The sequence below is a fragment of the Pteropus alecto genome, unplaced genomic scaffold (assembly GCF_000325575.1).
Source record: "Pteropus alecto unplaced genomic scaffold, ASM32557v1 scaffold50, whole genome shotgun sequence".
NCBI classification, from domain to species: Eukaryota; Metazoa; Chordata; class Mammalia; order Chiroptera; family Pteropodidae; genus Pteropus; species Pteropus alecto.
Genome location: NW_006431918.1, coordinates 7,693,236 through 7,710,279, shown reverse-complemented (window position 1 = coordinate 7,710,279; position 17,044 = coordinate 7,693,236). Strand labels below are relative to the sequence as shown.

The following is a 17,044-nucleotide window of genomic DNA, read 5'->3' as shown; positions in this document are numbered from 1 at the left end:
GTATTCAATAATAATATGTGCTTATATTTTGTTTTAAAAGACTGAGAATGTTACTATGGTAACACAAGTTTACAAAGAAAAAAGCAAAATCTACACTATGTGATTTAGCAAGAAAAAATTCATTCTCTACTATTACCATTGAGTAAGCTAATACAAAAATCTCAAAAAGTACAACTTAACAAAGTATCACTCATGAAGTGAAACATTATATTGACTACCTCTGACATCTCCTCTTCTTGAGCAAGTCCTTGGTCACACATGGCTCACATTAAAGTCAATTTTCATGTCTCAACCATATAATTCCCAAGGAGAAAGCTTTTGAAACCAAACACCCATTGTTCTAAGATTCCTAAGTTAGTACCTGTTTTCTGCAATTCTTTCTCAGCTAATCACTATGTACAGCTAGTTCCTAGACCACCAGAGCATAGGACCACCATGACCTTGAGCATATCAATTAAAACAGGAAGAAAATTGTTTAAAATTTGTTCCACATGACAACTCAAAGACAAAGAATAGGTTACAGAGTTACCTAATAGAATGATAAAATTTGTCCAGTTCTCTCACTTGAAGTATGAGACCTTTCCAAGGTCACTAATCAGTTATAACATCAAGACCAAAATATAACACTAACACCCAGGACAGCATATGATATAATCTCAGCATCAGGAAATTATGACCTAGTGCTAGATCTGGACAAACCTGCCAGCTCGAACAGATCATATAACTTCTGTATGTCCTCACAGCTTTCTAAATTAGAGAAAGCATATACACTGAGAATAAACTGAGTTTATTTTGAAAAGGATAAAAAAAAGTATTGCACAAACATGCTACCTTTTCTTTGTAAATCACAGAACAGCCAAAGCTTGTGAGTACAATCAGAATCTATGTTGTTTGACTCTCCAGCATCTATTTCCTGATTTCAACCAACAGCCATCAATATTTGCCCTTATTTTCTCATCGTGTGTTTCGGAGGTGGGATGCGCCTACATATCTAGGCAATCTGGTGAATACCTGCCGCACGGATGGGCACATGATGCAATCAGAGCCAATGAGCAACGAAGATGTTATTAAAAAAGACTTTTGCTGGAAACGCTTGATACAGGCTCATGGCTCTTTATTGGACTTAAAGTTGTGATAAGGTGAAGATGGAGTGGCTGCTTGGTACTACAAAAGGAGAGAATACATGAAAAGAGCCAACAGAGAAGAACTGGGAAATGGAGAGAGACAAAGTGAGTGCAAGAGCCATATTCTGTACCTCTCCACCAAGTTTTACTGAAACTGCCTGTTCATACAAGCTGATTAACTCCCTTTTGTGACGTAAGCCAGTTGGAAGCAAGTTTTACAATACTTACAACCAAAAGAGCTACCATTTGTTAAAATTTTTATTCTGACCCTTTCCGTGAACTGTTGACATGATGATCTGATATTATCCTTTTTGTAACTTAGTCATGAATATACAGGAAAATAATTACTGAAATTTTGTAATTTCACTATTTATTAGAAGAGGATACTCTACTTATAAGAAATCTCCATCTCCTAAAAAAAGTTTTCAATGATCTCATCGTGACAATTGGTCTCAGCATCAATTCCAGTCACTAATACAGAATTTCTTCTCATTTTTAGTGCCCTAAAGCAACCATTCTAGTCATATTTGCTCCCCCAAACAACTCAGCAAAATTATCAATTTTTTATAAAAGTAGCAAATTATTAATCTCTAGCAATCACAATTTAGGACGAATTTTCAAAATCATCAACAGGATTAAGATAAAATTCTGCCATGAGATTTAGAAAAACTTCCAAAATACTATTAACAGTATTGGTTAAAACAAACAAAAAGAAATCCTAATTTGCCATACATATAATGTCATATATTAACAGAGACGTTATACCTAATCCCTTTGGGGTGATACCACTTCGATCCTGAGGATTCACTGCCCAGTAGTAGTACTTCAGTGTATGCATGATGAGTAGCACTGTTCCAACTCTTCGAATGGCATTATATATGTTGACAGTACCAATGAATTCAGTGGACAGATAAGTATAGAGTGTCAACTGAACCTAGAGGATCAAAATGAAGGGTTTAAATCAAAGAACCAGACCAGCATTTTACTTGTTTCCAGTAATACCCTCAAGCTGCTTTATTTACTCAAATGATATCTGTTCCAAAAATTAAGATGCCAAGTTTGATAATAGCATCCATGTTAACAGGCAACACATATCCACTGATATACACACACGAGCCCACACACTCCTTATAAAACTAAAACAGGTAAATTTTTCTTTTACAGTAGCATTATAAAGTTAACACTCCCAAATATATCAAATTTTTACAGTACTACTCTATGGAAAAAACTGTTTGATTCATATTTAGTAATCAGCAATTACGAGCATGTATAATTTCTTTATAATAAACTTACTAATACTATTCATAGTTTCAGAAATCTAGAAATTTTCTTTGTTTTGAAGAAAATCAGAAGCTAGAATAACTCAAAAGAAAAAAGAGTAGCTCAAAAGAAAAAAAAGGAGAAATAAGTCAAAAGAAACAAAGCCACACAAAAACATGCAAAGCCTACCATAAGAAATACCTACTAGAAGAGAATTCTGTTATAATTGCTCATTACTACAAAGATAGTAATCATAACATTATAGTCTCTGAACATGTTTATAAGCCCTGTCCTTCAATTAGGAAAGGATTCTATTAATCTTATTTCTAAATAAATAATCTAAATAAATACATAAGAACTTACTAACTTCAAAATATAAGCTCTTAATATGTAAGAAAAAGAAAGGATATGAGTGGTGATCCACCACTACACATTTCATCTTAACATAAAGTTTTGGTGAAATTATGGCTCTAAAATTCAACAACTAAATTCCAGTACTTATAATAGCACAACATAAAGACTGCTTTTATTCTATTCTCATGTTGAAATCAAGAATTTTTTCATTTCATTGCTAGTGGATATATTCTGTAAACTGAACAACTTTAGTAGGACATATATACTCTCCCTGTAGCCAAAGACCAAATTATTCCTGACCACTTACAACTGAACATTTATGTTACCTTCCCTGGACACTGAGGGCATTTTCATTTTCAGCCCTGCAAGGTACCTAATGATTTCTTTAGAGGGTGAAAATTAGGTGCCTATCATCCAGATGCCTGATAAATAAACAGTCAAGGCTAAATGAACTAGGTAGTCAATCAGTAACCATAAATGGTAAAGAGTGGCAAATTCTGAACCACTTAAAATTGAAGCTTAGAAGATGATTATAGTTTAGAAAACTATATATATACTTGCTGAAGATAACATTATTTTGATGTAACTATTGCTGTTTAAATGGATAGGCCCAGTTTACTTGTCATTGAAGCCATATAACACTTTCAAATTCTGAATCATGTTATTTCAGTCACCTGGAAAATATTTACATCCACCTATATGCACAGCACTGTAACAGGAAATACGATAGCATACACACTGTACCTCACTATCTGAAACCGAGTTAAGATAAAAAATACACACAAATTTAAGTTTAAAACCAAAGGTAATAAGGACTCCTACTGAAACATAAGAAAGGTCATGTGGCAATATGTAATTGTAAAATGAGTGACACAGAGCTATTAAATACTATGAATTCATAGGCCAGAGAAATTATTATAGCATAAGCTAAAGTAGTCAAGAAAATCTTCACTAGTAAAGTAGGTATTAGGTATTAAGGTAGGCTTTGAAGATGAGTAGACAGAACAAAGATAGGTAGACAGAACAAAACAGGAAATTTCTAACAGAAAAAATAAATGACAAATGATACAAAAAGTTTCCCTAGATCTAGAACAATACTCCTCAATCCTGACTGTATAGTAAAATACCTGAAAAACATTTTTTAAAAACACTAATACCTGGGCCTGTCCCATACCAAATAAATCAGAATCAGGGATGGAGGGGATGGGATTCCGGCTTTGTTTTTGCGTGCGAGAGAGACAGACAGACAGACGGAGACAGACGGGATACAATCCCAGTTTTGGTAGCACAAGTATGTCTGTAGCATTCTAGAAATAGAATTGCTGGGAGTTAACCTGGGTGTCTTTCAATGGGTGAATGAATAAGGAAGAAGTGGTACATATATACAATGGGATATTACTCAGCCATATAAATAAGTAAGTAAGTAAGTAAGTAAGTAAGTAAGTGTGTGTGTGTGTGTGTGTGTAAGTAAGTAAGTAAGTAAGTAAAAACACCTCTCCTGATTGTATTGACAGCCAAGATTAAGAACCACCACCCTAAGATAACTTTTTGGTACCTGCCTAACCACTGAGGATAACTGACTGAGTTTTTAAGCTAGAAAGCCTATAAAGGAGAATTGGCATGAAAACTTAATGCTAGAAAAGGGAAGACATTACACTGAAAACCATGGGAAACCATTACAAGTTTGGGGGCCATAAAATGACCTGATGAGAGTGGTATGTTAAATACATACAGTAATTCTGGCCAAAAAAGTGACCTCAAGATTATTCATATGCTAATTATGCATAAACTTTTCTTCACTCATTATATAAACTAATAATAACACAAATTATAAATTAACATATGTCTTTCTCATTAGGCGTAAATTCTATGAAGGCAAGAATTAGCTCTGTCTTATTCACTATTGTATCCATATGCCCAGCATAAAGTAGCCATTCAACAAATGAAGGACTACTGTATATAAGAAAATTCATCTTTCTTGTGAGGTCATTAAAAAAGACTGTCTCCAAGCAGATCAAAGATATGGGTATTATAAGTCATGATGAACACCCTTTTCCAAAAGCAAAGGTTGATTCATACCTCCAAAGCCTCGACTGTGGTAACTAGAGGTGAATTTACCATGAAACTAATGAAGCCTAAACTTCATACTCACTTATCTATACAAATTCCTCCCAAGACCCTAAACCTAAATTTTGCATATATTATATCATTATTTTTCATAAAAAGCTCCTCCCTCCCCAAAACTGAATGATGTTCAAGTCAAAAAAACTCTTGATCTGCCCTTTGTTATAAATACCTTTATAATAAAAGTAGATATAATCCCTCTTGGATACACAAAGCAGACAGGTGAAACAGAAGGAAAATTTAATATTACCAAATCAACTGCAAATTCTAAACAGGAAATTAAAGAAAATTGTTAACAATGAAAAGGTAAGAAATAGAGTGTAATAATAACAGGAACTTAAGGAAATGATATAATAAAATTACAAAAACATTTCTCTATAGCTAAGTATTAATATGAGGCTTTTTGACCACATCAAAAGAGACCCAAAGCCTTACAAATATGCTGTTTAGCAAGAAAAAGTGTCTACTAAAAGGTTTAAAAAGTAATTTGAAACAATCCTCTAAAAGAAATAAGACTGGGGGGTCATAGAAGAGAAAGAGGTCAAATTTGAACCTACAGATAAAAAGCCATAACCTCCAGCTGCCTCCTCTGATTATTTCCAAATGGCAATCAGAGTCAGCAGCTGTTTTTCTCTTTAACATGTGAAAAGACCAGCTGAAAATAAGACTATGACTCTAGAAAGGCAAAAAAGTCTACAGAAATTTTTTTCTGACTAGAATAAGTATGTGCTATTTTAACCTAAACAATGATAAACATTGCAAATAAACCAAAAGGGGGAGAGGGGGAGAGAAGAAATTAATGGGTTTGAAACAATACATCGTCTAACAAAAACTGCCGTTAACACAGATGCAGTTATGTAATTTAATAAAAACTTCTCTGTTTCAAGTCCTGCTTAATACTACCACTATTAACATTTTTAGGACAATTAAATACAACATTTGGATTTAACAAAGGTTTTAGTATACTTTATCACAAATTCACTTAAGTTCACTTAGAAATAATTGGTTTGTTTTTAGAGTACTAAATAAATTGTGTGTAAATTGTGTTTACTAATTTGAATTAATGTAAAATTTAAATGATTAAATGAGACCAGTATATAATGGAAGACTTCAAAAAAAGGTGACATTTCAGCTGTCTTTTTAAGAATTAAACTCAGGAATTCATTATGTTGGTAGCAGGGATGTGTGTGCAAACAAGACGGGGAGAGAGTACAATGAGTTCAGGAATGAAAATAAATATATATGTATGTATGTTTGCAATAGAACAGAACTACAGTTACAGAAACAATTACATTGGAACTGTCCAACTTTGATTTATGCTTAATAAATCAAAGTCTCTCTGAAATAAAATTTTGATACAATAGAAAATAAAGACTATAGCTGTTTTTTTAAAATATTGATATTGCTTTATAAAAAAAGAAGAAAAAAGATATACTGACTTGCAAATTTGCCTGAAAGTATGCTTCATCAAAAAATGCAATCAACTGACACCTTATATAATAGCATGTAAAAGGATAAATGAAAATCCTCGTATTATCACTCAAATATGAAAATTTAGTGACGATAATAAAAATCAATACACATATTACCTTGGCTGGGGTGTGAATCCACAGAGCTGGGTTAAGAAGAATGTGATCACACAAGTGCTTGAGCAGGGGCATCCCATTCTGCAGATTACTTAGATATTTTGAAAACGCAAGGCAAAGTTCAAGCACCGTTTTGCTGACATGGGATTTGGAAGACTGCGAAGAAAAGTATTTCAAAGGTCACTAATAATGTAAGGCAAGGTAAGTAAATTAAAGGTTGTCAGTATCAGAAAATAGTTGGCCCACAAACTGTGCTCAAAGTTAAAGATGCCATGAGACACAATACCACGTTACCCTAATAAAGCTACAGAAGCAAGGTAAAACAACAAAATGTTATTTTAATTTAGGTTATTTATGTAACCAAGAAAACACTTGCACACAGAATTTCTCAACCACTTAGGAGATCAAGTCCATGGTCTGCAAATTCCGAATCAAAAATGTAGAAATCATTTCATACTTTACCTTTTCAAGACTATATCCTATTACCAAAAAGCCCTTGCAGGCAAGCATCTGCTCCTGCATAGCAATTGAGTTCTTCAGCAACTCCACGATAAAAGCCAGCAAAGTTGAACTGGAATGAGGAAAAAAGCTATGGTTTGAAAAAACATACTCTATTTTTTAAAAAGCTAGATAGATGCGGTCTATCACCTATCTTAATAAAAAGTTCTCTACTTCAAGGAATCTGAAAGTCTACTAAAACTGCCTCCAACATTGTTTCAGGATTTAGAATTTTAATGTAAAATATGATTTACTCAAATATTTTATACACTTTATCACAAACATAATAAGTAAATCACTTAGAAACATGACAAACATGCACAACATAGAGAAAAATTAGCAATGGCCAAAAACAAGTAATAAAATGGGTAACATAAGTATATAAAGGCCTTAAAAATGGCTCTAACTTAGATCAACAAGTATATTCAATTTTGGAAGGTGAAAGGCCAAACAGAGGGAAAAGAAATGTGGAGTAAACGGACGCAGGTAGAAATCCTCAAAATGTGTTAGAATTCCGGATTGGCCCATTTGAATGAAGCAGAGAGTTCACAGAGGGGAAGATAAGAAAGTAAAATTCAAGACAAACTGAAGTTCTCAAACACTAAGAACTCTGTTCATAATCTCAACAGGAAACTAATAATTCAATAGTCAGTCAAGAACACTTTTCAAATTGAAGAGCCACACTTCCATCCTCCCAACTTTTAGAGATACCCAAAAGGGAATGAAAGAAGGTCAGCTGTACCTCTTTCTGAAAGGCTCTCAGAGATTCCCACAAAGAAAAACATGACTGGCAGTCAACCTCCTGCACAAAATTACTTGTAACTATCATCAATTCCAACAAATATGTGGAAAAGTTAAAAAAAAAATAACCAAGGAAAAAAATTACTAAGCCCCATACAAAGATTTAAAACCAGGACTCAAAAAAAAAAATTATGTAGTAATATGTCAAAGATAATTTTAATTTTTTAAAATGTAGTTAATAAATACGATATTCCTTTTAAAAAAGTTATTTTGTTGCCTAAAAATAATCTGGAGAAAATTATTACATCATTAATATACACTACATGTATACATTGGTAGTAGACATTAATATATATTACTTACATATATTGGCAATATGTAATATATATTACATATATACACTGGTTATGTATAAAAGCAAATATCACAGAACGATTTTTGAAAAAGGAGAGTGGATAATGCCTTTAAATTACTCAAATAATAAACATAATTATTTTACTATAGTTCCACTATTTCTCTAATAAAGTTATATAAGAATATATAGCCATGAAAAATTCATTTTGAAATCATCTCCAAAGTTTTATAACTTATTCCAGAATTCCTAAGTCTCTGACTTTTTTAAACTCAACACTACAAGAGACCAATATGCCAAATAAGTAATCTAAAAAAAAGATTAAATCACCTATTCTATATCATCATCAGAAATTTCAGATTTCAATTACATCCAATCAATAAATGTGAAAAGCTAAATTCTCATAATAAATCAGTCAGATAACAATTTTAAATGTTTTAATTAGCATGTTAGACAAAAATCTATTCATTTCTGATACATCCATTATCACTATTTCTAACTTTATTCAAAAAAAACTTTGTTTCTTAGAGCTTCCATATTTCCTATTGATAATTTAAATTAATACTATTATTGACATGATCTGTAATAACATTTGGAGTTCACAAATTTCTTTAACTTACATTCTCTCCTTTAACTCAATAACAAATTTAAAAGGCAGTAAAAATATCGTGCAGCTCAACAGTGATAAAAATAACTCATATCAAATTTAAAAAAGGGCACTCACCATATAGTCAAATCAACCTCATCAGACAGGTATTGCCGATAATCTAACTGTGCAAAAAGTGGAAACAGCACTTGTACTCCTCCAATCGAATGCATAGCACTTTGGATGGAATGTGTTAAAACTGCCTTCACATCCTTGTAAAATAGAAGACACCAAAAAGATTCCAATAATCTCTTTTCCAAAACAATTAAAAATAAAGCATAACAGGAAGAATAAAATGGTACACTGCATGTGAAGCTACCAAACACATATCAAAATATTAAAATTTACCATTAAAAGTATTCTTAAAAGATTCTAACTTGTACCTGGAGCATGAGTGCATGTGGTGAATGAACAAAAATTGAAGGGTTGTCCTTAGGGGATGATTCCAGGCAGAGCTGGGCATCTGTAGCGCGTGGATTGTATGTGAATGCAATAGCACTTGAGAGTTTGCCATCATACAATAGAAGTTTGTGATGTTCTGCAAGGAACAGGTCACTTTCTGCTTTGAATTTAAATGTACCCTAAGAATAAAAAATAGAATAGTTAAAATAGTATGTCACAAAAATCTAGATACAAATTTCCATAGACAGAAAATTATTTTTAATAATTTTTATTTTTCAATTAATAGACACAAAAATTTAAGGAGACAGACCACTGATCATTTTCCTAACACTATCAAAGAGAAGGAGCACTGCACATTTAATTGAATTGAATTCACTATGAAGATATAATGGAAAACTCATCAACTTGACATTAAAATCTTGCATTTAAGAAAAAATGTAAAATAGGTCCCATAGAATGCATTGTCTCTTTTTTTCATTGTATTTTGTCTTTATTGTTTCTTTATTTAAAACCTGTGGTAAAACACTTATAAAACTTACCATCTTAAATATTTTTAAGTGTACAGTACACTTTTCACATCACCGTAAAACAATTCTCTAGAACTTTCACATTTTGCAAAACTAAAACTCTATACCCATTCAATATCTCATTTCCTTCTCTCACTCCCTAGAAACCACCATTTTACTTCCTGATTCTATGAGTTTAACTACTTTATATAACTTATTTAAATGGAATCACAGAGTATCTGTTTTTGTGACTGGCATAACATGCTTAAGATTCACCCATCTTGCATCATGTGATGGAATTTCCTTCTTTTTTAAAATTAAATAATATTCTATTGTACGTATATACCACATTGTATTCATCTATTCATGCACAATTACAATGCTTCAGCCTACTGGCTATTATGAATAGTGCTGCAATGGACATGGGTGTACAAATATCTTTTTCAGATCCTACTTTCAATTATTTTGGATATATACACAGAAGTAAGACTGCTTGATCATAGGATAATTTTACATATGTAAAATTGAGTGTAATTATATAAAAATCAACTCAATAAAGCTGATTTTGTTTTCAAAGGAACAGAGCAGACATTAAATCTCTCACTGAAACCAAACTAGACTAACAATGGCGTGATCTAAAGGTTCCCAAGCTTTCTTGGTTCATAACAGTCTTAGTGTTTCAGGAATTTTTTATGGTGCTTTAGACCAAAATAAATATTGAATATTTCTGTTTATTAGGTAGTTTGATCCAAGTAACTTTACAACAATTTAGTGGCCATTTTAAAAAATTAATGCACAAGTTAAAAGAAAAAACATGTTTCCTTCATTATTAGAAAAATTATTTATTAATGGGATGTATATGCATCTTGGACACTGCACAACTTCTTCAACTTTGTAGTCAGACTTTGTACTTCATCCTCGTTTCTTGTATCACATTGACTTTCACATGGTACTTGCTTTTTATCACAGCAACTATTAAAAAGTTAGCTGTGCAAAGATATGACATCATCAGAAGAAATGAAGCATGAACTAAAGTTGAAGCTTGAGCTAGTGTCCCACATATAATGAGTATACTGTACTTACCTCAAAAAATTAAAACACCCTTTGGACTCCTCTGACTTCCCTATGGTGCCTCTGGTTACTTTGATATACAGGTGGCAACCCAAGGTAAGTTGCCCAAGGCACCACCCATTTTTACATCAAGCTCAACTAATATTGGTTAAGCAGTGAACAGCAAGTACCTTGTATCCCAAGCCCAACTGATAAATAGCAAAAATCTGAGCTGCATTAAGAGCTTCACTAAAAAGGTAAACTGCAGTCATCTGACCACAGAATACTCTATTAGCATCTGCTGTTTCTGATGAGCCCAGGAAACATTTGTCAAAGGTCTGTAAAAGAAAACAGAAGATTTTATTACAGAAAAAAAGAAAAAAATTATCTTCTCCAGCAACAATGACAACTTATATTGGTATAAATGTTTTGTCCATTCTAAACTATAATCTGAATAGATTAACATAATTCATTTAGTATTACATTTCACTCATCCCCAGCTGGTATAGAAATCAGGAAAGATGTCACAGAAAAGGAGATGGAACAAGTTTCCCAATCATAATTAACAAAACATAATGACATTATGGGCTCTGAAAGTTCATAACTGGGCAACCCGAGAACCAGGCAGAAGAGCTGGCTGTGGAGCGAGGAGGAAAACCATCAGTTAAATTTGGGACATAATTAATCTGTCTCTCCTGTGAGCTAATATGGATGGAGCTAACATGGATGGAGAAGCAACTCCTAACAGGGTTCTGTACATTTGGTGAGAATTTAAAACTGTAAAGACAGATTCTTGCAGACATCAAGATATAGATAATGGGTGAAGTCATGGGAATAGGCACAATCCCTCAGAAGGAATGTATAAATCCAGAAAAACAGGTATATGTTTTTCTTCTAACAAAGAAATCCTGTTAACATCCAGGTTGCAAAGACCACATTTTAAAAACCTATGTGGTACAACAAAGACAGAAAGAAGTTCTTCATATATCTTTAAAAACTATCATTTTAAACTTCAAAACCATTAGAAAGAATGTTGAAAAATATGCATGTATTAACATTAGAGCATACAGAAAATTTGTTAATAGTTGAGTTCTGAAGACAAACCACCTAGGTCAAATCACTGCCTCACATGCTGCTGATCCTGCTAAGTTACTTGATCTCTCTGTACTTCAGTCTCATCTGTAAAATGGAAATAATAATAGTACTTATCTTGAAAGGTTGGGGCTTTTAGAAAATAAAGGTATTTATTACAATTCCTGGAATACAGGAAACACTAAATAAAGGTTAATGTAAGAAAAAAAAAAAACAGGTTTAAAAATAATATAATAATGAAAACTAACAGTTACTGAACACTCTGCAAATGGACTTGTGAACAGTATCTCATTTAATCATCACATTAATCTTCTGAGATGGGTACTATTTTACACCCATTTTTAGGTGAAGAAAACTTAGGCCTAATAGATTAAGTAAGGTCATATAGTCAGTAAGTGACAGAGCTGATATTCAAACCTAAGTCTATCTATTACAACAACCTAAGGTCTTAATGTTAGCATTATACAGTACATATGTAAATACATATACCATAGGATATAAAAGATGAGGAGTTAATAATAGGTGATACAGTTTACGTTCATTTTCCTAATCTGTATTTTTCAAGCTTTCTACTAAAAATGTAATTAGGGGGGAAAAAATATTTGAATTTAATTCTAACCTATGGATCTCTTTTTGAATCCTGAAAACATTATAACGTAATAGTAATCTATTACAGCTACAAATTATATGCAAAATTTATAAGCATGCATTATCTAACACATTCATAAAAATGATCAGGACAGTGTAGTAGAGGTCACAAATTTAATCTGATCAATGGGCCGATGACACACACACTTAAGCCATACCGACTCTACCTATAAATTTTCTACTATCCAGAATAATTTTATAACAAGGATTGAGTAATACCTTATGTAACATATTAATGCAGTTCTATTCTATTAATATATATTAACATGCTGACCAAACTGTTGTTATAAAAATCCACCATCGTGAGATTCTAAATATTCAATGTAAAATATATTTTTCTTATTTGATAAGTTCATGCTTTTAAAATATTTTTTTTCATTGTAATATTTTCAAATTACTTACATCACTGGTGTTGACAAACCATGTTATCTCGCCATAGGAAGCTAGCTCACCATTCACATAACATCGAAGCTCACTGTTCTTCCATCGGTTATAAATGTGCACTATAGTTACCATATACCACTGAATAAGCAAAAACAAAAAAAGAGGGATAATGATTCGTCCTACTTAATAACAAGTAAAAATGAAATGACAAATTATAATTAAAAATAAAATGACTACCTTTGTTAAATATTTAACCTCTGGAACAATATTATTCAGAAAGCTCCCATCGGAGAACTTAATCATGAAATTATTTTCCAACGTTTTATTATGAAAATTTTTAAGGAAACCCCTCAAACCTATAAAATTTAGTACAAACACCCTCTTTCCTGTCACCTAGATTCCACGACTATCAATATTTTGTCATATCTGTTTTATCTATCTACTTATCCATCTATCTATGATATATATATATATTTGGTTGATAAACCATTAATCTCTCAATTTTAAAGTACAAAAGAAAACACATATTACTACTACTAGTATTAACAGTACTAAAATAATTGTCATTGATAGTTCCTCTTGGTAATTCTCTTAAACTCTATGAATAACTATCACTCTTTTGTTATCTAATATCAGAGAGGTTAACAATTGTGCAGAGATTTATCTTCATTTTCTGAAGCAGTATAAACAGAGCTGTGATTTACCACATATTATGTCAATAACATTAAAAACAAAGAATTCTGAAGGCTAGCACAGCTTGTTACCATGACTATGACTTGGTAAGATCACATACCTTTTGTGGCTTGAAATCAAATTTCACACAATGTTGAAAGCCTTTTCCTTTTGATTTTATTGAGGTTATAATCAAACAGCCCCCAACAAAGTGAGCAGAATAACCAAGACCCTTGCTGGTTCTGAAACTATAAAGAAAAGGTTTTCGTTTTACCTCTAAATATTCTTTGCATTTTTAAAGTAAGATAATACTAAGGAACAGAAATACATACCAATACAAATATGGTTTATCCTTATCCACATTGATGTTATTTACAGGATCCATTCTAAGCCAGGTATGAAATGTAAAACCATTCTGATATGGCCATTTGGCTATAGGAGGTAATGCAATAGCCTGAAAAAAAAAAAAAAAAAAAAAAACCAACAACAAAAAACCTGAGTTACTGACCTACATAAAAACTTTATTACTGACATTATGAAAATGAGATTTTACAACACTACATGTTATTCTATCATAATTAAAATATCTCTTTATCTGGAAAAAGGCTTCTAATAATTTCTAAATTATCCAAAATACACAGAAATGATATTAATTTAACAACAGCATTCCATGTGACCTGCTGGACACACTAATTTGTTTGCTTTATTTCCTACAATGAACATATCAAAAAAAAATTCCGATTAAAAGAGATAGGTAGTGATATCAAATTGGAACTTTGTTGCTGAAATATTAAGGTAACAGAGAAAGAACAAGAAAGAAAAAAGGGAAAAGCCTGGAATGTATTTTTAACAGCAAATATTAAGCTGAAGAAGATAAGTTGATAACACTGTTTTCCATAACATTTTAACTCCAAAAATTAACTCCAAATGGATCATAGATCTGAATGTAAATGCTAAAACTATAATATTCTTATATAAGAAAAAATAAGGGTATACGGCCATGCCACCCTAAACACGCCCAATCTCATCTGATCCGAGAAGCTAAGCAGAGACGGGCCTGGTTAGTACTGGGATAGGAGACCACCTACGAAGACCGGATGTTGTAGGCATAAAAAAAAAAAAAAGGAAATCTTCATGGCACTGCATTAGGCAAATCCTTCTTAATTATGCCAAAAGCACAAGCAACAAAAGGAAAAATATATAAACTTCATTACTTCATTAAAATTAAAACCTTTGGTTATTTAAAGGATACCATCAAGAAAGTGAAAAGAAAAGACAAAAGAATGAAAAGTATTTGCATCTCATATCTGATAAGGAACGTATATATAAAGAACTCTTACAATTCAGTAAAATAAAAAAAAAGAAAAGAAATGAAATTTTAAAATGGACAAAAGATCTGTAGTCATGTCTCCAAAGAAGACATGCAAATGGCCAAAAAAGGCATGAGCAGATGCTCAACATCATGAGTCATTAAGGAAATGCAAATCAAAACCACAGTTAGATACTGCCTCACATCCACTATGATAACTATAATAAAAAGACGTTAACAAGCACTGGCAAGCATGTGGAGAAACTGGAACCCCCATAAACTAATGCTGGGACAGTAAAATGACACAGCCACTTTGAAAAACAATCTGGAAGTTTTTCAAATAGTTAGACACAGACTGTATGACCTAGCAGTTCCAATCCTAGGTACACACACAAGAGAAATGAATGCATATGTCCACACAAAAACTTGTACACAAGAGCCCACTGCGGCATTACTAAAAAGTGGAATCAACACAAAAATCCAGTAATTAAAGAATGATTAAACAAAATGTGGTATAGTCTTACATTAGACTATTAGTCATAAAAAGGAATGGAGCACTGACACATGCTACAACATGGATGGACCTTGAAAACAGTATATGAAAATAACAAATCACAAAAACCAGATATCGTAGGATTCTATTTCTATGAAATGTCTAGAACAGACAAATCCATAGAGACAGAAAGTAGAGTAGTGGTTACCTACACCTGGGAGGGTGGGGGAGACAAGGGGCAGTGACTGCTAATGAATATGGGGTTTCTTTGCAGGGGTGATAAAAATATTCTAAAATTGATGATGATGATGGCTACACAACTCTGTGAACATATTAAACCATTCGACTGTACACTGTAAACGAGTGAATTGTATGGTATTTCAATTATAGCTCAATAAAACTTAAAAAAAATCATACACAAGCTTTTGTTTTACTGTTATTGTAACTTACATGTGCATTTATGTATATATAATATACACACATATATTCTTTTAAATGTATAAGATATTCCATAAAACATGAAAAACATCAAAGCCAAATTTATGTAAGAAAACTACTGAAACTTCAAGAGGCTGATTTAAAATGAATGTTGTATTAAGAAAATAAAATACATATTCACTGTGTATATATGTTCTCTCACCAAAAAATAAGAAAATGTGAAAGCTGTAGAAAAACAATATCTTCAGAATTTTTTAACTTCCCTTTAAAGTTATGTTGAAGGAAAAAAATGAGTCCCTGAACATATTTAAAACATTTATTCTCTGTAAGTGCCAAAAGCTTTTTATCTTAACTGTCCCACTTTCAAGATAAACACAAATAAGTGGAATGGACAAATTACAGTCTCAGAGAATTATAAATAACATGCATTTAAAAAGGTTAATCTCATGAGAATACTTTATTTTAGAGACAAATGATAAGTTTAATGCCAACAGAGTCATATTCTGGAAAGCTTCAAATTAAGGAAATATTTAAATATATATATATAGGCATCAAAACTGTCCAAAGAAAGCTGTGTATTGTGTGTACCACATTCAAATATCACAAATGTCCTTTTAAAACATTATTTTATTTCTACAGATATTGCCTGGCTACATAGGGTCTAATAAGCAAATAAGCTATTAATGAGAAACAAAGTAAAAAATGAATGAAAGGTAATCTCAGAAAGAGAACGGGCTGAAATAGGTTAAAAAAAAATGTTTGCTTAACGGGCAGACCAATGTAATAATGGAGGTTTAAAAACAGGTAAAAAAAAAAAAAAAAAAATCTTCCATAAATAACATATACACAATATATAATGTCTTATAATATTTTGAAACATTACAGGTGTTACTACCATACATAATTGTCTTATTTATAAACTGAACAACAGCTTATAAGAGTGCTGAGACTGCTAATATGGAAACTCACAAGTCAGGAAAACTTGCCTAGAAAGTTTCAAAGAGTTATTCCATTCTGTATACCAAGTGGAAAAGAAACAGGAATGGAGAACTGTAAAGCTAAAAACAGATGTTTAGAAAGGTAAAAGGGAAAATGTTACACACAAATATCTGGAATGCAGAGATAAATCCATAGAACAATATGACTGTTAAAAAGAATTGGGTTCTTATTTCATTGCTGCCCCCAGGTGTGAGCTAGCAGCTTTTGTTAACCTCTCTGAGCCTTTATTCACCTCTCAAAACTGTTAGGAAGAAGAAGCATGCACAACTGCTATAAGGATTAAGGTGGTGCAAAGAAGTTTCTACTTAACACAAAACTTGCCAGGAGTGTTTACAGGGCTGCACTTTGAGGAATAAAGGAAAGAAC

General features: G+C 32.1%; 1 protein-coding gene across 1 annotated transcript in view; it reads right to left on the bottom strand.

The window, feature by feature from the left end:
• Window positions 1-17,044, bottom strand: part of LRBA (LPS responsive beige-like anchor protein) — a 558,252-nt gene that overhangs the window by 476,737 nt on the left and 64,471 nt on the right. The window contains exons 6-16 of the mRNA XM_006906268.3: window positions 16,996-17,004; window positions 15,193-15,202; window positions 13,772-13,893; window positions 13,561-13,687; window positions 12,786-12,905; window positions 10,835-10,981; window positions 9,069-9,266; window positions 8,764-8,897; window positions 6,911-7,019; window positions 6,452-6,604; window positions 1,890-2,058 (exon numbers count right to left, since the gene is read on the bottom strand). Of these exons, the coding sequence (XP_006906330.1) occupies window positions 1,890-2,058; window positions 6,452-6,604; window positions 6,911-7,019; window positions 8,764-8,897; window positions 9,069-9,266; window positions 10,835-10,981; window positions 12,786-12,905; window positions 13,561-13,687; window positions 13,772-13,893; window positions 15,193-15,202; window positions 16,996-17,004 (1,298 nt within the window). The remainder of the gene's footprint in view (window positions 1-1,889; window positions 2,059-6,451; window positions 6,605-6,910; window positions 7,020-8,763; window positions 8,898-9,068; window positions 9,267-10,834; window positions 10,982-12,785; window positions 12,906-13,560; window positions 13,688-13,771; window positions 13,894-15,192; window positions 15,203-16,995; window positions 17,005-17,044) is intronic.